This window comes from Grampus griseus (assembly GCF_964374135.1).
Source record: "Grampus griseus genome assembly, chromosome: 6".
Taxonomy (NCBI): domain Eukaryota; kingdom Metazoa; phylum Chordata; class Mammalia; order Artiodactyla; family Delphinidae; genus Grampus; species Grampus griseus.
Genome location: NC_139000.1, coordinates 20,457,116 through 20,483,563, shown reverse-complemented (window position 1 = coordinate 20,483,563; position 26,448 = coordinate 20,457,116). Strand labels below are relative to the sequence as shown.

General features: G+C 41.2%; 2 protein-coding genes across 4 annotated transcripts in view; one reads left to right on the top strand and one right to left on the bottom strand.

The window, feature by feature from the left end:
- The window catches only part of FKBP15 (FKBP prolyl isomerase family member 15), a 55,812-nt gene extending 41,727 nt beyond the window's left edge, over nucleotides 1–14,085 (bottom strand). For 2 of the 3 annotated variants that reach the window (XM_082656156.1, XM_082656157.1), the window contains exons 1-3: nucleotides 13,947–14,085; nucleotides 5,390–5,505; nucleotides 120–204 (exon numbers count right to left, since the gene is read on the bottom strand). In XM_082656156.1, coding sequence (XP_082512282.1) covers nucleotides 120–204; nucleotides 5,390–5,505; nucleotides 13,947–13,999 — 254 coding nt within the window. In that variant the 5' untranslated portion in view covers nucleotides 14,000–14,085. The remainder of the gene's footprint in view (nucleotides 1–119; nucleotides 205–5,389; nucleotides 5,506–13,946) is intronic. The other variant, XM_082656158.1, reaches the window with a different exon arrangement.
- Nucleotides 14,086–14,307: 222 nt separating this feature from the next.
- SLC31A1 (solute carrier family 31 member 1) overlaps nucleotides 14,308–26,448 on the top strand; it is a 29,291-nt gene continuing 17,150 nt past the window's right edge. The window contains exon 1 of the mRNA XM_082656571.1: nucleotides 14,308–14,437. The gene's annotated coding sequence lies outside the window, so the exon portion shown is untranslated. The remainder of the gene's footprint in view (nucleotides 14,438–26,448) is intronic.

Here is a 26,448-nt window from a genome sequence, read left to right as displayed (position 1 = left end):
TTTGTCTATGGCAGGACTGAGTAGCCATTTTGCAATGAACAGAAAGGCTTACTGCAAAACGCAGGAGCTTAACCCACACCCCCACCAACTTTATAAAGTGTTCCTTCTCAGCTACTTACTAGCGATATGCATGGACTGCTGTTGCAACCAATACTGTGGAAGTGCCTGTTGTGGTGGGTGCTGTTTTTGGTGTCGCCTGATTTCCTGAAGACGAAGAGATGAAGCAGAAAACAAAGTTGTCATTCATTTCTTGCTTGAAACTGATTTTTAACCCTTAAAGCAGCTTCAAAATTCTTCTTCAACCTTGTAGTTAGTGTTACAATGCTTTCATGACCATTGTCCTCATTTGATCCACAAAATGGCCCTATGGCCGTGTCTGGGGATGAGGAAACTGAGGCTCTAAGCCCCCAAGTGCCTTACACGATAACAGTAGCAAGGCTAGGACTAGAACCCAGGATTCTGGCTCCACTCCAAACAAGTCTTTGGGCTGGATGAGAAGCACTGTCTAGAAAACAAGGTTACATTCCATCTTCCTTTTCTCCTTCCAATATTTTGACAGCTTTAATAAATAAAAATGAAGCTGTTTCCCCTTCCCTTACTTCTGGGGTAGAAAACTTATGATATTAAGATTATATCCATTACTTTACTTTTACAGTGGTATAAAGTAACACTAACATTTAAAAATAGTGTATTTAGAGTAAATAACATATTCACACTCACCACATGAATCTGTTGAGAACACAGGCATGGCCATAGCAATCAAGAACTTATTTTCAAAAGTATCCTTGTTTGATTCCTTTTGTGGTTATTAAAAACAAGACAACAGGCCCAAAATGGAGTCACTTAGGCTAAGACCCACCCCACCAAACAGAGATTCAACATAATTACAGTTTTGGCTCTCCCAGAAATGGAATCTTAAACCAGAATGATCTGATCAGCACTAATTAGGTAATCTGTTTGATAGACCTCTGCTATCCCCTAAAGGAAAGTAACCTTGTAATAAGCAACCCACTTTTTTGCCTAGTGTTACACTAGACTCCCCCTTCTGCCTGGTTCCTGCTCCCTTCTGCCTATAAAGGACTTTCATTTTGTCAGAGCCCCTATCTACTAGATTGGATGCTTCTCAATTCATGAATCACTGAATACAGCCAATAAGATCTTTAAAATTTACTCAGCTGAATTTTGTTAACAGTACTGAAATACCTTTTTCTGGTTATAGAGTACATGTACAACTGTAGAAAACTTAGCAAATACAGAAACACATAAAAAAATTACCTATAATCTCACCATCCAAAAATAAACATTAATAATATGATGTATTTATTCCTAGTCCTTTTTCTATACACATAAACTTTCCAGCTTTTTCATCTTTTTTTAAAGAAAATTAATGATTTGACAATCTCCTTTTTTCACTTAGTGTAGGCATTTCCTTATACTTTTCAAAACAGTCTCCAAAACACAAAATAGTCCTAAAAACACTTTTTGATGGTTAAATACTATGTTGACTCTACTAGAATTCATCCAACTTCCTATTGTTTGACATTTCTTTGGGCTGTTTCCAATTTTTCTCTATGATAAATAACACTATGATGAGCGTCCTTAAAATGCACATTTTTGCATGTACCTCTATTTACTTTCTTAGAATTAATTCCCAAAAATGGAATTATGGCATGCAAGAGTGTGAAAATTTTTAAGGTTTTGTTACAACCTGCCCAAATGCCCTTGAGAAATGCCATTACCAGTTTACACTCCCACCAGCAGTTATGAGTAGGCCAGCTTTGCATCCCTGACAGCAAGGGGAGATAATCTTTCTAAATCTTTACCAATGGGATACGGGTGGCATTAGGGAAAGGGGAATGCCACCTGACTGTTGTTTTCATTTGCATTTATTGATTACAGGGAAGGAGAAATTTAACATTTTCTATAGATTTGTATTGGCCATTTACTTTGTTTTATTTTGATGAATTGCCCATTTTATGTTGTTGGCTTATTTTCCTAGTCTGGGTTGTTCTTGTTTTCCTTATTCTTTTGTAAAAACCTACAACATAGTTTTAAATTCAATCAGTACTTTCCAGTTGTATGTAATGCTACAATAAAACTTTTCTCCTGAGAAGCAGTGAATACCAAAAAACGGAGGAACTAAGGCCTCAGTTACCAGGCCAAGTCTGAAACACAGAAAAATTACTGTCTCCCCAAGGTCAGCCTAGCATCCTCCTTCAGGTTAGTTTCAACTTTTCCCAGTACACTCTCATCTCTCTACTTAACACCCTTGTTCATGGATTTGCTAGAGGGATAAGTGAGTCAGATGCCACAATCATGTGATCTTCTCATTGGTTAAACACGTCTTCCTCTCGGAAATCAGTATTGTACAGATTCTTGAATTCCCCGCTCATGAGGACTGCTTTTAATATGTATTTTCAAATCTTTTTTTTTTTTCCCGAGGAAAGTTTTCTTGAATTATAGTTTTAGGTGCCTGTTTTCCCCCCCTATTTTTTTTTTTAAATTCTTCAGGGAATATACATATGTATATTCCACACGTTGGAAGTTGTTTGCTATCTTCAATATTGGTCACTTTCCTTTCAAAACTTTTTATCTCTTAAATTTTTTAATTCTTATTTTAAAAACACCCTCCTGTTAACCTTCTATTTCTCTTAAGGCATAATCTGTTGTGTTTATTCATTCTTGTGTTCCTTCTAGTTTAGTCTTCATTTCTGAAATAATTCTTCTGACATCTCTAATTCTTGCCTAAGTCCTGTCACTTACTTCTGAGATTTTAAAATTCTCACTTATGTTCTCATTTCATGTCTTATGTTATTTTCTTAATGGTAATAGGTGGTTTTAGTTTTGATCTATTCAGTAAGAAACATTCTCACAGAGTAGAGCTCTCACTGTAGGGATACTATTCTGCTCCTTGCTCTTATAACTTTGCATGGAGTTTGACTCTGATACTTTTCTATTGTTCATTTTTATGTGAAATTTGCTTTCCTGAACTTTTAGACAGAGGCATGGCTCAGGGTGGCTTTCCTAACTTCGTGGAACTCACTGTTCTGTTGGATACAGAGTTCAAAAAAGCGGGAAGAATGGGCTTCCTCCTGAGACTTCCTGATTCTATTCTAGGGCTACTTTTTTTTTTTTTTTTTTTTGGCGGTACACGGGCCTCTCACTGTTGTGGCCTCTCCCGTTGCAGAGCACAGGCTCCGGACACGCAGGCTCAGCAGCCATGGCTCACGGGCCCAGCCGCTCCGCGGCATGTGGGATCCTCCCAGACCAGGGCACGAACCCGTGTCTCCTGCATCGTCAGGCGGACTCTCAACCACTGCGCCACCAGGGAAGCCCTCTAGAGCTACTTTTATCTGGATCTTTTCTTCTTCACTTTCAATATCCCTATCCTCCTTCATTTTAATTCCACTCTCAGCAGGTCCTACTCAGGGTGGGGACCTCTCCTGGAAGGACACCATAGTGGATGAGTTTCAACACTTCATAGGACCAAGACTGCTCCTGTTCTAGTCACCATCATCAACCCCTTGTACTTACCCATAACTAAAATGGGCAAAATGCTTTGCAGTTCCAGCTTGGCCTGCCACATTTCCCATGAACACCTGTTGGCCACTTTGGGTTCGCCCATTCTCAGATTCAAATATTCTCCCATTGCTTCCTTGTTTTCTCCCGTGCAAATGTTGACACCACGGAAGCCTTGTGTCCATACCTGCTTGTATTGGGGGCGTTCATAAGGATACCTTTTCAATTGGTTTTATTGTAAATATTATCCAAGGTTTGTCCAGTTGCTCTGTTTTTCTAGAGATCTGAAGAGATTCAAGAACTATGCTGCAGCCACCTCCTTTCCCAAAAAGACTTGTTATATAAATACTCCTTGAACAGAGAGCGTCTCCTGTATTGCAAGTTTTTATTTTATTTGTAAATGCCTATATAAGACAGTAGTTTTAAGTTGAAATGCCTCTATAATTCCCCTTTAAAAGTATAATTAGCTCACAGTTGTTGTTTTCTAATTTTAAAAAGCAAGTTACTTCATTGGGTGGGGACTGAGATTGTTTGTTTTAATCCACATTCATTAATTCAACCACTTTAAACTGAGTTAGAAGTACACTGCTGAGAAGAGTTGTGCCACAGGAAATGTAAAAGCATAGCCTACTAGAAATCTGGCCAGGTTATGGCTTGGAGAACAGGGCCAGCAATCCACAGCAAAGCTGCCAAAAGTGACAGGTAAGACTTAGAGCAGGGGTCAGCAAACATTGTATGTAAAGGGCCAAACAGTAAATATTTTAGACTATGGGCCATACAGTATCTGTTGCAACTGTTCAACTCTAAATATCGTAACAACATTCTCAGTGTTGGCATTGCGCCTAGCATATAAAAGACATTCAATACTTTCTTCTTCATTCAACAAATATTTAATTTAATGTCTCTTACCACCTGTTCTGCTCTGGGCTATTTCTATCAGTCCCTCACTCCTCTTCAGATTCTTACACAAAGACAGCAAAGTGTAGAGGATGGTAGACAAGCTTTGGAGTGAGTCAGATCAGGGTTCAAATTTCAACTCTGTCACTTACTGCTGTATGACCTTAACCATGTGCCTAAACCTCTCTGAGCCTCTAAAATGGTGGTAGTCTCACCTATTTCACAGAAATGTTGTGAGAATTAAATAAGACAATCTAGGTGAAGCACCTGAGACCAAACACATAGGTTTTTTAGAAATATTAGTCCCCCCTTTTCTCCTTTCGTTCAACAAATTTTCATTCAATATGTCTTGTGTTCATCCTGATGAAATGTTCAGGGGATACAGCATTGAGCATCATTCTCTAGTTGGGAAAAATTCACTGTCAGCATATATCTAACCCACCCAGGTGAAAGATGGGAAAAGCAGCTCTTCCTTCTTGCCAAAATATTGGACGGCGCCTACGTAGAGCACCCTGGGCAAAGTTTTGGAGAGTGGTGTCCACATGGGGCAGAAGAGCTTGCCTGTGACCTTCCTCCATCAGTTTCCAAAAAACAGCATACTGGGACTTCCCTGGTGGTGCAGTGGCTAAGACTCTGCGCTCCCAATGCAGGGGGCCTGGGTTCAATCCCTGGCCAGGGAACTAGATCCCACATGCATGCGGCAACTAAGAGTTCGCATGCCACAACTAAGGAGCCCACATGCAACAACTAAAACCCGGCACAACCAAATAAATAAATTAAAAAAAAAAAACAAAAAACAGCATACTACCTAGCCGCCAGAATTCAGGATCTCAGAGCTCAGAGCAGCATGCACCTCGCTGGTGGTGAGCTTGGCCAGACTGATCAAGGAGGGATGACCTGGCAGGTCACTTTTAGAAGGTTGTTTATCATTCCAACTAACCTGTCAGGGGCCAATCCTAACCTCTTAACTTACCTGTTGGTGCTGTTCCCTGGCCTTTCTTAGGCTGCTTTGGGGCTGTGTAGTGGAAGAATTCATTTCCATGGCCAGCAGCTACCTGATCCAGTCCGAAAAGAGAGGCCAATCTGGTACTGTTAGTAGAAAATGAAAATGACATTTCATTTGACATATCTCAAACCTGGAATCATTATAAAAGCTGCTCATGCTCCTACCTCGAACAAATACCTCCTTGACTATATATCCCACCACTCAGTAACAGAAGCAGCAACTAAGTCTCTTCGAAATCAAGATTGTATCTCTGATATGAACAGCATCAAATGACCTTGCCCATCCACAGGACTTTGGTCAAGGCATCTCTTCTTTCTGGACCTCAGTTTCTGCATCTGTAAATTAAGGTGATTAGTCCAGGTGCTCCCTATGGTCTCTTCAAACTGTACATTCTTGCCTTTAGCAGGTCATAGTTCCCTATTTTTCACTAGTTTATTACATTGAAGTAAAACTGTATTACAGGGAATTCCCTGGTGGTCCAGTGGTTAGGACTCCACGCTTTCAAAAAATAAAAAAGAAAGAAAGAAAGAAAATCACCACCTTTAAAAAAAAAAACCATATTACAAACTTACTGCATCAAACATAGTCCCATATATGATTTCATCTTTTATCTTTCACAGCAGAACCATTCTTTTATCATCCCTTGTGATGAATCTTATGCTCCAACTATTCCACTGAAACTGCTGTTACTAAAATCACCAACAACCTATTTGTTAATAAACAGTTTATCGGTCCTTATCTTATTTGGCTTTCATGCTGCCTTTTTACACTGTCAACTAACTTGTTCTTCTTTAAACAAACTCTTCTGATTTCTGTGGGGATACCTGCAGGGGTGCGAGGAGGGACCAGCCCAAATAAGACATCAATAAATGTTAATGGGATCCCTCTCTTATTGTCTTTCCATCTCTCTGGCTCCTCATTTAACTCCTTGGACTCTTCTACTATTGCCCAACCTTTAAATATCCATGTTCCCAAGATTTCATACTCACTCTCCCTTGGCAATCTAATTTATTTACCTTGATATCAGTGCTATCCAAATTCTGATGGTGCTCAAATCTGTATTCCTAGCCCAGAATTTGTTCCTGGGTGCAGACAACACAGATATCCCACAGGGAACATAAATGCAACATGTCCAAACCAGAACTCATATCTTCCAATGCCCAATGCCCAGAAAACCTGTTCTTACTCTTGTGCTCCCTCTCTTGATGAATGACATTTTGTGCCAGGATCCTCAAGACTGCCCCCAGGCTCAGTGATTTGCTAGAAGGACTCACCGGACTTACCATACAATTATAGCATAATGTATAATATATATATATATACACACACACACACACACACACACACTCAGGGCTAAGGTCTATTACAAGGAAATGATACACACCAAAATCAGCAAAGGGAAAAGGCACACTGGAGCAAAGTCCAGAGGAAACCAGGAACAAAATTCCAAAAGTCCTCTTCCAGTGGAGTAACACAGGACATGTTACATTCCTCCAGCAATAAGTTGTAACAACATGTGAGAGTGGTCTGCCAGGAATGCTCATTAGACACTCAGTTCCCAAGGTTTTTTATTGTGGGCTAGTCACATAGAAACCTTCTAACGTGTACCAAAATTCTAGACTCCCAGAAGGAAGATAAGGTTCAGTAATAAACCATATCGTCTGTACAAACAGTGTAGGCACAGTGAGCCGCTCTTATCATTTGTGGAAAGCTTTAGTGTGGGGAACTGTTTACCAATCGAGTTTCCAGCTGCCAGCCAACCCTGTAAGCAAGACTCTCTAAGGATAACCGTGTCAGGTCTACTATGTTAATCCTTTTCTGCAAACACCCACAACCAAAACTGAAATCTGGGCATCGACCTTGACTTTTCTTTCCCCTGGTGTTCATGACCAATCCTCAAGTCCATTTGATCTTACTTGCTATTTCTCGAACTCGTTCACTTCTCCCCAGCCTCACTGACACTTCCCTACTTCAGACCACCATCACATCTACAGAGCTTGAATTCCTGTAGCCACCTCCTGTCTCATCTCCCTACCCTGGTCGTGTCTGCTTCTTATCCATCCTTCCCACTGCACCCACAGTGACCTTTCTCAAAACCAAATTTGACCAAGTCTCTTTCCTCCTTAAAACTCTCAATGATACCTCAATATTACCAAGATAAAAGTCCAAACTCCATAAGACAGTTTTACAAGCCCCTTCAAGACCGCACCTCTCCTTACCTCCCCAGCTTCCTATCTGACCATTTCTCATCTCCAACTGCATGCTACAGTCACACTGTGGAACTTCTAATTTCTCATATAAGGCAAGATCTTTCTAATCTCCAGCTTCTGGATATGCTGTTCTCTCTGCCTGAAACATTCTTCCCCTGGAAGCTGACCCTTAATCTCAAAGTCTAGGTTAGGTGATCTTCCTTGGGGCTCCCACAGAACTCTATACTTCATTCATTCAAGAAATATGCATCAGGGCTTCCCTGGTGGCGCAGTGGTTGAGAGTCCGCCTGCCGAAGCAGGGGACATGGGTTCGTGCCCCGGTCTGGGAAGATCCCACGTGCCGCGGAGCGGCTGGGCCCGTGAGCCATGGCCGCTGAGCCTGCGCGTCCGGAGCCTGTGCTCCGCAACGGGAGAGGCCACAACAGTGAGAGGCCCGCGTACCGCAAAAAAAAAAAAAGAAAAGAAATATGCATCAGACACTGTGTTAAGTGCTGGGTATACATTGGTGAGCAAAACTCAGTTCTGTTTTCAAGTAGCTTATATACTCTAACAAGGGAATTAGGTATATACTATATAATTGCAAACTATAACATGAGATATATAACAAACAGCTGTTATATGGAGTTACACTCCATAGAGATTAATAAAACTTATTCAGTCTTTATCATCTAACATGGTAATTGGTTACTATTAAATACTGAAACATCCCAACAACTTTTTTTGGTCTTTTTTCCCTGATAATTTTAATGTATAATACATACTAGCATTTTGCAAAATAAATTTAATATGATTTGAAACTATTACCTTGTATTCTCAAGGTAGTGTTGAGTTTCCTGTAAATGGGGCCAACAATGTCTACTTTAAAGGACTAAGAGGTTTAAATGATATTGCAATTATAGAGAGCAGTGCTGGCCTACATTAAGACATAAACAAATGCTAATGAAATTTAGAAAAGACCAAGACTTCTCCTTTTACCCAGGGCAATCTGAGCAGATTCCCTAAAAGAATAAGATTCTAGGAAGTTGAACAATGCCTTTAACCTCCTGAAAAATTTGCAAAGCTTAGAACCTAGTTAAGATTAACAGATTATGCACAAATCATTGATAAGAAAGAATGTCCTTGGTAGCTTCAGTAAACTATGGGTATTGGATTTGCTTTTTTAATTTTGCAGGTGCGTTTTATTTTTTTTAATGTAAAGACAAAAGTGCTGCAGGTAAACTAAGTTTCCACAGATGCCCTAAAGGCCAGCCAATTGATGATTGCAAAATCAATCCAAAAGCCAGGTCAACCTAATTATCTTTCAGATTAATTCTATTTTCTATTATTTTTTTAAAATGAACTCTACACAGACTTAGGGGCATAGGTTTTTTGTAAATTATTACACTTTCCACTTCTGAAGTGTTTTCAAATGTACACATCTCCCTAACTATGTTAGCAAGAATGAGATTGCTAACTCTGGACTTTAGTCTCTAAGTTTATAATTCATAGGAAAAGTCATTCCAGCATTAATCACATTTAAAAAACAAATGTTGGACTTTCCTGGTGGCTCAGTGGTTGGGAGTCTGCCTGCCAATGCAGGGGACACGGGTTTGATCCCTGGTCCAGGAAGATCCCACATGCCGCGAAGCAACTGAGCCCGTGTGCCACAACTACTGAGTCTGCGCTCTAGAGGCCGCAAGCCACAACTACTGAAGCCCACGTGCCGTAGAGCCTGCACCCTGCAACTACTGAGCCCATGCGCCACAACTACTGAAGACCTCACACTCTAGGGCCTGCGTGGTGCAACTACTGAGCCTGCAACTACTGAAGCACACACGCCTAAAGCCTGTGTTCTGTAACAAGAGAAGGCACCACAATGAGAAGCCCGTGCACTGCAACAAAGACTAGTCCCCGCTCGCTGCAATTAGAGAAAGGCTGTGCGCAGCAACAATGACCCAACATAGCCAAAAAATAAAAAAGATTTGTTTAATTTAAAAAATTTAAAAAATGTTAGCCTGTGCATTTAGTTATCAAAGTCTTATCTAACCTTAATTTTATACTCCTTTTCTTTTCTCATTAAAAACAGTAATACAGAACTTCCCTGGTGGTGCAGTGGTTAAGAATCCGTCTGCCAATGCAGTGGACACGGGTTCGAGCCTGGTCCGGGAAGATCCCACATGCTGCACAGCAACTAAGCCTGTGCACCACAACTATTGAACCTGTGCTCTAGAGCCCGTGAGCCACAACTATGGATCCCGCATGCCACAACCACTGAAACCCGTGAGCCTAGAGCCCATGCTCTGCAACAAGAGAAGCCACCACAATGAGAAGCCCGCACACCGCAACAAAGAGTAGCTCCTGCTCACCACAAATAGAGAAAGCCCACGCGCAGCAACGAAGACCCACGCAGCCAAAAATAAAAAACAAAACAACAAAACAGTAATACATGCATTTATGATTTATCAATGTATTTTAATAAACGGGGACTCTTTCAGTTGTTCAAATACTTCTTTTCCAAACTGTGGTATCAAACATTTACTTCTATAATAATAATAAGGCATACAGGCAGTCTGGTGGAAATCTGCTTGCCTGATTTCAAATCTAGGTTCTTTTACTTTTTAGCCGTTTGACCTTGAGCAACTTTCCTCTCTCTGCCTTAATTTCCCCTTTGCAAAATGAGTATAATATTAGTAAAAACTGCCTCAGAGAGTAGTAGAAAGAAATTAATACAATACTGTATATATAGTACTTAGTACAGTACCTTGCACAGAGTAAGTACACAATATGTTTTATACACGTGTCCACATCCTATTACCTTAAAATGTCGATTCAACTCAGATACCCCTAGAAGGAAGAAACCATGCCTGACACAAACTGACCTGCAACTATAAGCTGATATTAGCATAAATACAAACTACAGGATTGGGAAAAGTCTCAAAGATCACCTAGAGCAACCCCATTATTTAATAGACTGGGGAATGGAGAGTCAAGGATGGTAAGTGACTTGTCCATAAAGTCACACTCCTAACTGGGGACAGAATCAACATCAGAATCTAGGCTTTTCAGTATCTTTTAGATACCGAAAATGCTTTCTGATGATCAGTTCCAGATTTCTTTTTTCTACCTCTACACTGGTGATTTATCATCATTATGCTAATCAGATTTGCCTACATATAACTTTTTTTTTTTTTTTTGCAGCGCCGCGTGGCATGTGGAATCTTGGTTCCCCAACCAGGGATCGAACCCACGCCCCCTGCATTGGAAGCACGGAGTCTTAACCACTGGACCACCAGGGAAGTCCCTGCCTAGATATAACTTTTATATAATCTACAACACCGGTATATACATTCCTGGCCCCTTAAGAATGCTTTTTGATTATCATTTTTCGATTGTTTTATTCTACTACTAAACTGGAAGTTTCTTAGGGGCAGGAACTGTTCCTTATTCCTATCTGTATTAGCTGAAGCCACGTACCATACACTTAGTAGGCATTCACATATTTCTTCATTTCAAAGTCTCAACGGAAAGAAAGGGCTAAGACCAAAAAAAAAAAAAAAACCCACAAACCTTCTGATTACCACTTTACTATTGCTAGGTTAACCATGGACCAAGAGGCCTGGAAATTTGGAACACAGATTATCAATCATCTAGACAGCCATCCTAGGCACTAATACTCTCACTTCTGTTAGGCTTGACTATCTTAAGTGGAATCAAGTAAGTCACACATTTAAGTCAAGATACTTAAAAAATAATAATCAAGTAATATTTACAGTAAATTACAGTTGTACAAGAGGAACTGAAAAGCAGCCGCAGTACTCACTGTCATATGTTTTACTTCCTTAGAGAAAACTGACAAAGGAATAGCTGAATCAGGGAATGTTGGTGAAACTTTCTGTATTCTCAAACTTGATTTAGTTTTTCTGGTTATTACGGGGAACAAAAATAAGTCACCTGTATAACTTCGTTTACTAAGCCTTTTATCATTCAATTAGCTGTTGTCTGTGTTTAGGAGTACAGTCTCCTGCCTAGAACTAGTTTCTCAGGTCCTTAAGGAGCATGCACAGGAAATCAGCATAGCTGAGCCACCAAGAACTTATCTCAGGCCAGGAACGTGGAGAAGAGCACATGACTGACGTTATCTACCCAGGAATTTTCAGTCAGCAGTGTACTGCTTGTTGCATCAAAGCTGGAAGCCCTAAACTCTACTCAATATTCTTTAATAACCTATATGGAAAAAGAATCTGAAAAAGAATGGATATATATATGTATAACTGAAATACTTTGCTGTACACCTGAAACTAACACAACATTGTAAATCAACTATACTCCAGTATAAAATAAAAATTAAATTAAAAATAAAGTTGGGAGCTGTAACATTCATTTACAGACTTCCCTCAAAGACTTTCACTTAGTGAAGAATGTGAATTTAAAGTGTATATTGTGGGCTTCCCTGATGGCGCAGTGGTTAAGAATCCGCCTCCCAACGCAAGGGACATGGGTTCGAGCCCTGATCCGGGAAGATCTTACATGCCACGGAGCAACTAAGCCTGTGTGCCACAACTACTGAGCCTGTGCTCTAGAGCCCGCAAGCCACAACTACTGAGCAAGGCCGCGCTCCGCAACAAGAGGAGCCCCGCTCGCGCAACTACAGAAAGCCCGCGCACAGCAACGAAGACCCAACACAGCCAAAAATAAGTAAATAAATAAATTTACTAAAAATAAATAAAGTATATCTTGTAAACTTTCAAAAGTCACAGCCATTTACAAAACAAGTTTGTCTGAAAAAACATTAATTCAAATGGCTGACTACACAGTCAACAGCAACAGGCTGGATGTGTGGAAACAGTGAATGTTTTGGGTGGAGTAGGGAAAAAAGGAACCAAAGCACTGCTTAACTCTAAAATAATTGAGCAACTGAAAGAACTCAAGGGGGAACTAAGTGGATGTAGGACATCCAAAGCGAGGGTAGGGGTGGAACAGGGCAGTGAGAGTGAAAAGAGGACTCAGGATGGCTAATGTAGAGCTGATCACAGTGTAAGTCAAAAGATCCTATTTAAGACCAAAAGAGAGCCAGTGTCATTTTAGGTCAATCATGTACTGGACTCTCCATCAGGACTAGGAGCAACCTGAGACCAGAGATAACAGCTTAATCATTTTTGTAACCTCTAAATATTTCGTAGAATGAGGAGTATATATTGGTGTATTCATCATTCTTCGGTACATTTTTTTTTTTTTTTTTTTTTTGCGGTACGCGGGCCTCTCACTGCTGTGGCCTCTCCCGTTGCAGAGCACAGGCTCCGGACGCGCAGGCTCAGCGGCCATGGCTCACGGGCCCAGCCGCTCCGCGGCACGTGGGATCTTCCCAGACCGGGGCACGAACCCGTGTCCCCTGCTTCGGCAGGCGGACTCTCAACCACTGCGCCACCAGGGAAGCCCTTCGGTACATTCTTAAATTGGTTAAACAGATGTTCAAAGAAAGACTCTGCAAGGATCAGAACTTGGCAGCTCACAAGTTTGAAGGGAGTCAAGCTGTCTACCAACACAACATTGATTAGTGGAAGAGAGAAAACCCTGCCTCTTGAAGACCTGTACCCCAGGCTAGTTTATATAGTGACTGGGGACAGGGGACAGCAACTGCAGTTTCTTACATTGGCTTTAGGCTTTACAGTGCAATTTCACAGTCATTATTCACTCAGTAGGCACCTCCTGAGCACTCACTATGTGCCACGGTGAACCGTGCCGAGAGCAGAACAGTATGAACAACGTAAACAGTTCTCGTCCTGTCAGGGCTCAAAATCTAGTAGGTTCTGTGTACAAAGATAAAGGTAAGCACACCTAGTTGTGGGAATAAGTAAGAGAAAGCAATTTATTCTCCCTTGGGGCCGTGGGAGAAAGGAAAGCACCAAAAAGTGACATCCGAGCTAGGCCTTGAAGGATGCTGAAGCTGACCCACCAGCGCCAATTCTGAAGTGTTACCGCCTTGTCCACGGAAAAGAGAAAGTCTCCTATAGGCACCAGCTGACTCATAAAAACTCTGAGACAGGTATTTTCATCAATAATCACCCCCATTTCACAGAAGGAGAAACTGTGACCCAGAAAGCAAAAGTCGAACCCCAGGGTCCTACTGCGCGTCAGGGGAGATGCCAGGTCCAGAATCCAGGTGGACAGACGCAGCACAACTTCGAGCTCTGCCTGGATTCTGAGACCTGTGGAGCACCGGAATGTGGCAAGGGTCTGGACCCGGAAGTTGGAAAGAGGTCTAAGAAAGCGGTCCCTCCAACCGTAAGGCCAGGCTCTCTCAGCCACGCCCTCTGCTCCACGCATGTGTCACTCACCCGCCGCTAGGCGAGAGGAAGTCGGTGTCTTCTTCGTCGCCCGCACCGAACATCCCGCAGCCTTTCGCCCCGCTTCAGGGAAGAAGTCGGAGGGTTTCCGGAGCCTTTCACCGCCGACGTCGTAAAACGCCGCCGCGCCGTGCTGTTTTCCGGCAGGACGAACTCTCGCACTGTGACTCGGCCAGGAGGAGTCTAGGTTCTGGAGAAGGTGGAGCAAAGGCAAATGAGAGGACCTGGAGGGGGAGGCAAGCCGCGTGACGAAAGGCTTCTCCGGCCCTTAGAGGCGGTGAGACGCACAGGCGCTCCGAAACCCTGCGCGGCGATTGGCCAGAGAGGCAGGGGGCGGGGTAGGGGCGGGAATCGGCGCTTCGGTGGCGGTCTTGGACACGTCGAGAGGGTCACAAGTGGAGGGGGCTCCTGAAGAGTCCTGGGAGTGTGACAGAATAAGGTTCTGAGAGGGAGGCGCCGGTGGCTGGACTCGATCTGGGAAGGTAAGGCCTCTCCCGCCCCTCTCGCAACCCTGGCACGAGCACAGTTCTTTCCCCTCCGAGACGAGGACCTCCACGCCATTCTTCTCAGCTCGGCGAAAGGAAGAAGGGCCCGGAACTGGAGGTCTGGAGACCCGAGCTTTCGGCCCGGCCCCCGTAGTGACATAACCGGAGTAACCTTGGGGCAAGGTATTCCGTGCCTCAGTTTCCCCGTCTGTAAAACCAGCCTGATCCCTCTGCCGCTTGTCCCCTGTGGCCGCCCTCGCTATTTATTCAACGGGCTGTTTGTCCAGTGCTTCCGTGTGCCGACTGGTCAAGAAGCTTTAAGACCTCAGAGGTCATCGAATTCAATCCCAGTCTCCTCCTAATCCCAGACTTTACAGGTAGGGAAAGAGAGGAACTAAGCACTTGGATGACTAGTCCGAGGTCACACAGAGTAAAGGGCAGACTGGGGCTGGATCCCTAGTCTCTTGATTCGGGAATTAGCGGGCTGCCGGGTCAACAAGAACCTTACCAGTCCTTAAGTACTGTATTCTCTCACAGAGTGGTTATTGCTCCACTGTGGCATACATCTGGAGAGAAGTCCCCTCCCTAGAGTCCACCTATGCAGGTGATGAGCAGGAGAGCTGGAATGTTCTGGGGGTGGGTGATGGAAAAGAGGAAACTTCAGAAGCTGAAAACCCCCAGCACCAACCTTGGCCTGGGTTTTGCTTAGTCTTCTTGCCACAGACCTAAGACAACATCAATTGCTGTCGACTTCTCTGCCTCCGGTTTCCACCCTTTCTGAATCTCATATAAGAATTTCTTTGGTTAACGTAGGGTCATTCTTGGAACAATCTCGGGGTAGGCCTGGCTTAGCGGAAGTGTGGATAAGCAGATCATGTCCCACTGTAGCTTCTGTTTCCATAGATCTCAGGAGAGCTTTCACTCTGGGCTTCTCCTCACAATCAGATTAGTACAACAGGTGTCCCTTACCTGAATGTTTTAATCTGTTAGCATGAAATCAAAGTGAAGTGGTTGGTAGCTCCTTCCCAGAGATTTTATACCTCTTGGCACTTGCCTTGTTCTGCTTCTTATTATAGTTTGTGTGCTTCTACTAAATTGTAAGCTCCTCAAGGACGATAACAGTTTTATTCATCTTGGTGTCTCCTGTGTCACAGAGCACTATGCCTTCTTGCCCGTAATGGGTCCTCATTAATTCTTTGTTAGACCAAGTAGTGGAATTCATCCTTGTTTCCTTATTCCTTAATTTATTCTCTTAGGATATTTTTTTCCGTGTGACCCAGAGAGCCCAGCAATGGCTCTTGCCTTTTATAGGTAGCTTCCAGAAAGATAAAAATGCTGTACTAGCTGTGAACTGTCTGGGTTGCTTAGTCTCTTGTGTCAATTGAAGATGATTTTCCTATTGTTTAAAGCTCTAGGGGAGGGGAAAGAGAAATAGGATAGCTAAAAATATTATATGTAGGTCTAATTTTTGTTAGTAAAGTATTCCTCTGTTAAACTGAAGGATAGGGCTGTTGTCTGCTTCCTGTGTTTATTTTACAGATTAAGATGGTTAAAGCAGTGAAGGCTGACAATGTTAAAGCAATGATGCAACTGGAATCCAAGCACTGGAACTGGAACCCTTTGTGGTAGCTCTCTGTTAAATGTGAGCTTGGCTACTCTCAGGAAAAAAAAAAAAAAGAATAAGCTGCATAAGTAACAGCTCTTTCTTACCCCTCTCCCCAGTACTGGTCATTGTCATTCCAGCACCACAACATCTGAATAGTGCTTTTTAAAAATGCTGAAGGGGGGAAAAGAATGCTACATGGGATCATTGAGCCCTTATTTTGCATTCTTGAGTTGGGAGTGTTTTTATCCAGGGTGTTTAAGTCACCTTTCTAGATAGGCTGGAATCCTAAAATCTGGATCAGCCTTTTTGGTGATGGAAACACCACAAATATGGGTGCCCAGATTGCCACTGTGGGACACAGCTGCTCGTTTTGATTGGCAGTATGAGGAAGGGGAAGATAGTGCTGAGGCTTCCTCAGTCTTCCAGGCTTTGAACTGCAGGATTGAGGGTACCTAAAAAGCCACTGTCTTCCTGAAGTAGAATATTGGACTAGGAATCAGGAAACCTGAATGCCTGTCCCAGCCCTTCTAACTCACTCAGAGCTTGGGCCAGGCTCCCTAGACACTCCCAGATATCTATCAAACAGTACTGCTGGGAGGTAAATAGGCACAACCCTGTCTCAAGTTTGAATAAAGCATTTTTGTTTTTTTGTTTTGCTTAAGTAAACAGCTTTTAGATGTGTTTATAAAATGTATTGACCCCCTGAAGAGTAACCAGAAAGCATCAATTTTAACAGTTCCTTTAGAATTATCAGCAATTTTGCTACACATTAGATGACAATTTTTATATACAGGTACACCTATATTAATCTGTTCTGGTGGATGCGTTTTAAAATTAATAGTTTAAAATTATAACCAAGTTAGATCTTAGGTGTGGTGTTAGCGATATGAATTGAACGTAGGTTTGGGGGGGTATAGTGTTCTTTCTGTTCAGTCACTGAAACAGAAGAATGTCAGAACACAATTCAAGAAACATCACCTGAAACCTGCTATGTATACACGCTGTGCTGGGTGTTGCCTGGGATGAGAAAATGAGTAAGTCATTGTTCCTGTCCTCAAAGTGCTTATACTTGAATAATGACGATAATTGAAGTATACAAATAGCCATAATAGAAGATATAGCAAAGTAAGTCTCATAAGTAGAAATGAATGATTGTAGGATAGCAAAGGAAGAAGAGATCAAATCTACATAGTTTGGAGGAAGGTGTGGGTTAGAAAATGGGCTTTGAAGGTGAGTGGGATTCCAAGTGGAAGTAAGGAAGTAAGGCTTTCCAGGTTGAAGGGAAAAGTTAACTGAAAAAAAGTAAGTCAAAGCAGGGAATCATACAGATATTAGTTACCTGTAGATCTTAAACATTTTATTTTAACTTAAAACTTAAAACATCTTTTTGCCATTCTTTTGACATAAGCCTTTTCTTGGAGTGTGGGTCTCAGGGATCTCCAAACTACAGTGTGAGGGCTAAATCTTGTCCTAGCCTGCTGCCTGTTTCTGTAAATAAAGTTTTATTGGAACACAGCCTTGCTCACTTGTTTATGTATTATCTGTGGCTACTTTCACATACAAAGTCGAGTGGAGCATAGTTATGTGTATCTTTATCTAGTCTTTCCTAAGCTTTCAACTTGTATAGCATAGTAGTTAAAGCTCTGGAGCCAAATTGTTTTGCCAATTTTGAGTTGTATAGGCTTTGGGCATGTTGTTCAGTCTCCTCCTTTGTGAAATAGGGACAATAATAGTATCTAGTTCCCAAGGTTCTTATGAAGATTATATGAGTTAATTCACATAAAACACTTAGAACAGTGCCTGGCAGGTAGTAAGTACTCAGTTAATATTAGCTGCTGATGTTGTTTTCCTCTTCTCATTTATACTTCATTGCTTTATGTAATACTTTATTAAGTTATATATTTAGAATAATAAACACAATTGGCATAAATTGTTTTCTGAATAAACACAACTGATACCCTCAATAAGCACATAATTTCACTGAGAGGGAGAGCAGAAGTGTTGCTCCCATGATACTGGAGAATAGCCTAGCTAATGTGTGATCAGTTAAACTGGTTAAGAGAGTTCTGTGCAATAGTTTGCTAATAGTTTACTGTTATCTTAAACAGTATACATAGGGAAATAGTGGATTAAAGTTGAAAAGGAGACCAGGGCCATATTTGTCAAATACCTTGAAGGCCAAGCTAACAAGTTTGTACTTAGCCCAGTAGGAAATAGAATTTTTTATTTTAAGTGACCTCAGTCCAGTTTTCCTTTTGATTATAATCTCAATTTTGAATTGAGAAAAATAAATGTTCTAGACTGAATGTGAATAAAATTAAATGACTTCTCTAAAGGTAACAATTTATACCATACTCTTAAGAGTCTCTGATTCTTAAGTCCGTTCCTCTCCTTGTTGCAGTTTGCCTCTGCTGTTGATTCTTCTTTTTGCCTTCCTCACCAGACATGCTGCAAAAGACAAAAAAGATGACATAGTTATCACTGAAAAAAGTAAGTGTTTACAGAGACAGAATGACTTCAACTAGTGGAAGATGTCAGATAAGTCAATAACCAGGCAGCACCCAGATAACTCTGCCATTTAAAGTTGGCAAGCCAGGCATGGTTGGGGAAAAGGGAGGGAAGAGAGAGGGCATGTTGCTGATTGATGCCTGCACTCCCACATGCAGCTTTTAGCATAAAAAAGCTATTAAAAAAATCAAAAGTTTTCTATAGTTTGTGACTAAGTATGAGAAGTCAGCAAGGGTCTGATACTTAATCCATTAAAGTGAGCAGTTTATGCCAAAAGAAATCTTAGAGTAGGCACTGGGAAGGAAATGCTTTTGAAGTTCCATTGCTTTGAGTAATATCATTTCATGATTTAGGTAACATCCCCAAGCGGGGGGGGGGGGCCATCCTTAGGAATACAAAGCCCTGCAGAGAAGGAAAGGGTTGAGAAGGGTCCACCCTACCTCTTTTCCTTTGCACAAAGGCCCTAGGCTTTTGTATACAACCTGCTTTTGTAGGCTGAGGACATTGTGCAATACAGCATAATGACATAGAAACCTGCATTACAAAAGTAAATAAGAGAAATGATTTGGGGGGAACACATAAAGAGCAAAACTTTAGCAACCAGTAAAACGTTAGCGGGACCTTTTTTAGCCAGTTTGAGTCTTTCCCTAAATAGGTAGTAGAGTTATTATAGAACTATACAGAGTGTTTGTATAATTTTGAAGCAATTTGGAGCATCTAGAATGTATCCGTTCAGTTTATGAAATGAAAGAAGAGGAATGCTGCTAACTGTACCCGCAGGCACCCATTCCTGTCTCCTACCTTTCCTAATGGCTTTTTATCAGTTCCCACACAACCCTGTGCATAACCTATATCTTAGTTCATCTCATACTGTATTTTAATTATTTGTATGTATCCCTTCTCCATCAGACTGCGCTTCCTGAGGATAGGGTTTCATCATAGTACCTTCACTCAGTAGGTACACAATAAATTTGAATGAATGAACGAACAAATGAATGAATGAATGAATGAAGAGACCTAGTTCCTCGGGTCACACAGATAATAAACCCCTAGAGCCAGATATAGAACCCAGGTCTCCTGATTCCTAGCCCAGTACTTTTCTACCATGCCATGCAGTCTCTATCAGAGGTTTTGAACAACTTTTCTCTCAGAGGGAGGGAGGAGTAAAAAAGGAAAAGGTAAAATGTTTTCTAGTTTCTGCCTCACACCAAATTAATTCCCAGCATTCTCCACAGGCAAACCAACAACACTGTGATATAGACGATTGAAATCCCGTATAATATAACTAAATGGAAGGTTTAGCAAGGGGGACCTTTGTCTGCCTTTGATTATAACAAAGAGGCATTTAAAACAATGCTTGGCCAACCTATACATATCTAACTAGCTAGTGTTCTTTAAATCAGGCTATAAGAGTCTGTGTGTTTTAAGTGACATGAAAGTGAGCCCTATGTGTGACTTGGACATCTAATTTCAGAGATTAATTTTGTCCTCTAATGAGAAAGCAAGCTACCATTAATAATATCTCATATTTACTGTACCTTAGAATTAGGAAGTATTTTGACATATTTTATTTGATCCTCACAACCTGTGAGATTGGCAGGGTGGATATTTTTATATCCATTTTGTAATAAATGAACTAGTACATGTTGAGTTCAGGTGATTTGCTTAATGTCACATAGCTAATGTATGGCAAACTTATGTCTATAGTTCAGAGTCTCTGATGCCTAGTCCAGGGCTGTCTCTACTCTTATCACGCTTTTTATAAAACACTCGGATCTTTACATAAATCATACTTAAGCATTCATGGTTAGCATGGTGGAAATGTGTCAAGACTACAAAAGGATCCAGTAAGAGGGGTATGAAAGGGTGCATCTCGGGATTGCTTTATTCCAGGATGTGGCTTAGCCAACAACAAAAGGTATCAGAGAAGTAGAGTATAGTAACTGGGAGATCCACTCCCCATTGGACTTAGGCCCTTCTATCATTGCATAACTAAAAGACCTTTTCAGTTTGTTTGTTTGACATATCAAATTTGAGTTGTCCTATTCGGACCAGGCAAATAAAAGCTTTTCCAAAGGCCTTTGTGAAGAATGTAGTTGTACACTTGATCTTCTTTGTACAGAAAGGTGAGAGTGGCCAAGAGAAACAGGAGCTTCTATATTATTTGCCACTAAAACAGGATACATAAAGCTCAGAAACCCCTCCTACTTAGCTGCTTCCCAACAAACTATCTGGAGAAATGGGAGGGTTGGGGGAAGTAGCTAGCCTAGTGTTACAGAAGCAACGTACAAGAAGCAGATGTTACAGGTTCAGTTGACTAAAGAGTATATTAGCATCATTATTCAATGACCTAGGCCTCAGTTTCCCCATCTGTAAAATAAAGGAGTTGGACTTGATAATTTAATTTTTTAGTAGGAAATATATTCACGTGGTTCACAATTCAAAAGGTACACAGGATGTATAATGAAAAATGTTGCGTCAAATCCAACCTACATCTGACCAGTTGCCTTCCTAGGGATCACAGTGTTACTACCTTCTTATTCCCCCATGCCCAGAGGTAGTATAGGTGTTTACAAATAATATGTATATACTTTTTTCCCTTTCAAAACTTTTTACAAAGGAGAGCATATAGTGCCCCTTCTTTTTTCATCTCATAAGGTACCTTGGAGGTCATTATCAGTATACAAAGAGCTTCCTCATTCTTGTTTATGGCTGCAAAGTAGTCCACGGCACATCTTATAATGTATGTATTTTCATCGCAAGATGGCGCTTTGAGCATATCTCGTTTCCTTCTCAAAATCCTAATGAAATGACTTTAAAAATATAAAAATAAGAAAAAGTATGATATTGTGATTTATAATGAATATATTTTTGGTCCTCATCCCATTTCTGGCTCAGAGCTAACACCCTTGGAATTTCCTAAGTGACTAGAGCTATAAAGATGTCTTTCGTTGATAAGGTAACTTCTCTGAGGATGGGGGCTAGTTGCCTGTGAAGCCAACCAAAGTGACTAGAGGGTTGGAACTTTCAGCCCCTGACTTCCTGGGAGAAGGGAGGGGCTGAAGATTGAGTTTAATCAACAGTGGCCAAATTGAATCAATCATGCCCATGTAATGAAGCCTCCATAAAAACCCAAAAGGACAGGGTTCCGAGAGCTTTGGGTTTGGGGAACGAGAATGCTTCCAAGTGCCACCATGCTGGCCCCAACCTACAAGGACAGAAGCTCCTTTGTTCAGGACTTCACTATATATATCTCTTCATCTGGCTGTTGATTTATCTCCTTTAATATACTTTGTAATAAATCAGTAATCTAGTGGGTAAATGGATTTCCTTAGTTCTGTGAGCCACTCTAGCAAATTTGTAGAACTCAAGGAGAGGGGATTGTGGGAGCCTCTGATTTATAGCCAGCTGATCACAAGCACAGGCTTGCAATTGGCATCTGAAGTGAAGAGCAGCCTTGTAGGACTGGGTCCTAAATCTGTGTAATCTGATGCTATCTCTGAGAAGATAGTGTCAGAATTGAGTTGAATTGTAGGACACCCAGCTGGTGTTGGAGAATTGTTTGGCAGTGGGGAAACCACCCGTAAAAAAAGTATCCTTGGGGCTTCCCTGGTGGCGCAGTGGTTGGGAGTCCGCCTGCCTATGCAGGGGATGCGGGTTTGTGCCCCGGTCCGAGAGGATCCCACATGCCGCGTAGCGGCTGGGCCCGTGAGCCATGGCCGCTGAGCCTGCACATCCCGAGCCTGTGCTCCGCAACAGGAGAGGCCACAATGGTGAGAGGCCCGCGTACCGCAAAAAAAAAAAAAAAAAGTATCCTTTATCATTAGAAAACAGAGAGAAAGAAGCCTGAAACTTCGAGACATTTCAAAGAATATAAATGCAGATTGGAATCAAATTGAAACAAATTACTGACCACCTGATTCTTTATAGGTGAAGAACATCCTTCCCTGTGAAGTGAAGTGGATAGAGTTCACTAGCACACTCTGAAAACTCCTAAAATGAGAACAGCAAAGGTTAGAAAGAAAGGTTAGCTATGGAGCAATGGGCGAAGGACAAATCAAAGGATTTGGGGAATTATACCTATGCCAAGTTTAGAAAGAACAGTAGATTAAGAAGTAACGGTAATGACTATGTATCGAGGGCTTACTGTGTTTAGGCACTGTGCTAAGTTGGTGTTTAAATGCACACTGTCACGAGGTAGGTGCTACTGTCATCCCTATATTAGAGGAAACTAACTTACCCTCTTAACCACTATGCTGTTGCCTCAGTGAATTCGTAACAATCCTGTGAGGGAGGCTACTTTTTTTTTTTTTTTTTTTGCGGTACGCGGGCCTCTCACTGCTGTGCCCTCTCCCGTTGCGGAGCACAGGCTCCGGATGTGCAGGTTCAGCAGCCATGGCTCACGGGCCCAGCCGCTCCGCGGCATGTGGGATCGTTCCGGACCGGGGCACGAACCCATGTCCCCTGCATCGGCAGGCGGACTCTCAACCACAGCGCCACCAGGGAAGCCCGAGAGAGGCTACTTTTATTACCTGATTTTAGAGCTGAGGCCCAGAGATATTAAGTAATTTGCCCAAGGGCCCACAACCAGAAAGTGCAGTTTTACTAGTTAGAGAATAACTTCCTTGCATACTTGGAAAGCCGCCATAAAAAAGAAAGAGAAAATATCTCTTCTGCCCACAGTTTCCTCCTCATGTTTTTTTTGTTTGTTTGTTTTTAGTGACCTATTCAGGATCTCTAACTGAACTCTCATTCTCAGAAATGCAGGAGTTGATGGTTAGGGACAGGCCCTGGAGTGCTCAGCTGGGAACAAATCTTAACTTCATTAATCATGTTGGGAACTATATACAGCATTTTCTTCACACAGAAGGTTTTTTGTTGTCTTATTAGTCAGCAATAAAGTCTGTTTTTCTGATAGTTCAATTCCTGTATTTCACAACTAATCTAGAAAAGTAGAACTGTAGAAGATATATAACTTCCCCTTCATCTGGAACTCAGATTTTATTCACACAGTGGGTGAAAGAAACCTCTCTCAAATCCCAAAGATGAGCCATTTGGTATTAAATTTAGTGTTAGCCCAGAAAGTTCTTTGATTAGTAGGTGGTGGTGTGTGTAAATTCTAAGTGAGACTGGGCAATCTTTGTGCCCTTTTGGAATATCAGAATAAACAAATGTCTTATTTTAGTTCCTGGTTGAATCTTGACTTTCTTTCTTTTCTTTTTTTTTTTTTTTTATCTCCCTCTTCTTAAACAACAGTCGTTAGAGCCTGTATACTATATCTATGTTGTACATCTCTGTAATTCAGAACTTTGGTTCTCAAATTTTAGAGCGCATAAGAATTGCCTATATATCTGGATATATACCTAGAGTCTGAGACCCCATTCCCTGAGAGGAGATTCAGTAGTCTGGAGTGGGGTCCGTAATTTTCATTTTTAGCCAAACATCTCAAATAATTCTGATTCAGGCGGTCCTTGGACCATACTTTGAGAAACCCTTGAGTTAGGAGGGAAGCAATTATCATTTATTATTTACTATGTATGTTATTAATGTGCCAGTCATTTTCATATATATTTTTACATTTGATGTTCAAAAAAATTGTGAGATTTTATTAACCCAGGTTTCTGTGTATGTATTATCCCCACAAAGTTTTAGTAACTTGTTCTGAACTCCAAAGATGGCATGGCATTATGATACTCAGCAGTGACTCCAAGAACCAGGAGGGCTGTTGCTCTTAGTATTTCTGCTTTAGGTATTTCTCAGAAGAGATGATTGTATAAGATTGGTGAATTGGAATATATTAGAAAGTGATAGGAACAGTCTGTTAAGTTAAAGCCACTGAAATGTTGGAATGTCTAAAGCATATCATCTAATATTCAGAATGTTCCTAGAAAAGACAAGTATGCATTTGTTCTTCTTTGAAACGATATTATACACACCTAAACTTTTCTAATTGAAATAGGCCCTAAAGATGAGTTATTCTATTTCTTCACTAAGGAAATTGTGACCATAAAGATTAAATTGCTTAGTGTAATGGAAACACCCGGGCTAGAACCCGGGTCTTATTTTCTTTCGAGTTGTAATAATTATAAAGGTTAAGGTAGGCTACAACCCATACGTTGCCTGAGAATTACTCAGAAGACTATTGAATCAACGGTTGAGAGTGATGACTCTTTGTGACATTCACCATTTGAAAGTTCACACAGAGGCATAATAATTAAATGTGTTCTGGTATTTTAAAGGAGTAGAATAAATGGTGACTTTTTTTAACGGTGACATTTTTATGAGTTATTCTTTAAAAGTTCTGTTTCTGACACTGAAAATATATAGTAGAATGGCATTTGGGGCTTTTGTGAATTTTAATGGAATGCTGAAATGTGGCCTGAAGCTCCGGCTATGTGGAAGTCCATTCTCACTTAGAGCTACAGAGGCAGAGCAGCCAAGAATACTGCAGGTCATAGTTTTAACACAAATTGTAGGCCATAGCATGGTGTAAAGTGTTGCAAGACACAACTACTCTGGAGGTAGATAACAACTAGATTTAGCTCCTCCTGGACAACTTAATGGGGTTTATAGACTTGACAGTGCCCTTGGATAACTTGATCTTTGTTTACCCCAAATGTAGGGAATATTCACTTGTGCCTCCCAATAGAAATAGGTCTACATTTCTTTCTAAGTTCCCTAAAAACTATAACTGTTTCCTTATCTCAATTTTTCAGAATTGCCCCCATAAAGTAAAATAGCTACCTTTGTGTTAAGAGACAGGGACGCAAGTAGTTGGGTAGAAGTACAATGATACAAGTAATAGGTCACCGGACTTGAGGTCAGAATCTGGATTCTAATTGCAGACTGCCTCGAGACTGACTGACACGTGACCTTGGCTAGTCAGTTAACCTCATGTACCTCAGTTTTCCAGCTGTAAAATAAGTAGCCATTCTTGTTTAATCCAGGCCTGTCCTTCATGTGGAGTTAGGTCTAGAAACACACTACATTGTGGTAGCTCAGCAGAAAAACCTGAGAACATGCCAGAAGAGAAAATGAAGTTACTATTGGGCCCAGACTTAAAATCATTCAATCAACAAATATTTATTGAATACAAACGTAAAAGGTATATTAGATTGCACATAGCCTAACGTAGGCCTTAGAATGCATTCCATAAACAAGATGTGAGTAGTTTTCTTCAGCCTTGTTTTTGAGCACTCATAGAACATAATAATAACAGTAACTCACAGAGTAATAATAATGCTTTTATGTATGTTATATGGTCTTTTTTTCTCTCTCAGTATTTCTTGCCATTCATTATCTTATTTGAATCATACAATAACCCTAAAGGAGAACAAGACAGATGTTATCTCATTCCCCTGAGTTTCGGATGAGAGGCTAAAACTCAGAGATCAATAGTGGCTCTCAAAGAAGTAGGGTGATTCTGCCCCCCAGGGGATATTTGGCAAAGTCTGGAGACATTTTGGATTGTCACACATGGGACAGTGCTACTGTCATTCAGTGAGTAAAGGCTAGGGATACTTACTGTTAAACATACTACAGTGCACAGGACAGCTCATACAGCAAAGAGTTATTCAGCCCCAAATGTCAATAAGGCTAAAATTGAGAAACTGACATTGGTGTTTTATCCAAAAGAATACAAAGTGACAGAGTTGGATGAACCAGAATCCAGATCTTGGACTCAGTCTAGTATATTCTCCACTGCCCTTAGCATTAAAAACTGCAGTCACATAAATTCTGGACTTACTGCCAATGTTTCGTGGAGGTGTGAGTGAAAAGTGGGGTTTGTCATATATCACTGTTAAAGGTTTCCATGTATAGTACAGATTGTATAATCCAATAAAAATCTACTAAACACTTGCTGTGTATCTTACAGTCTGCTGTCCATGTCCCA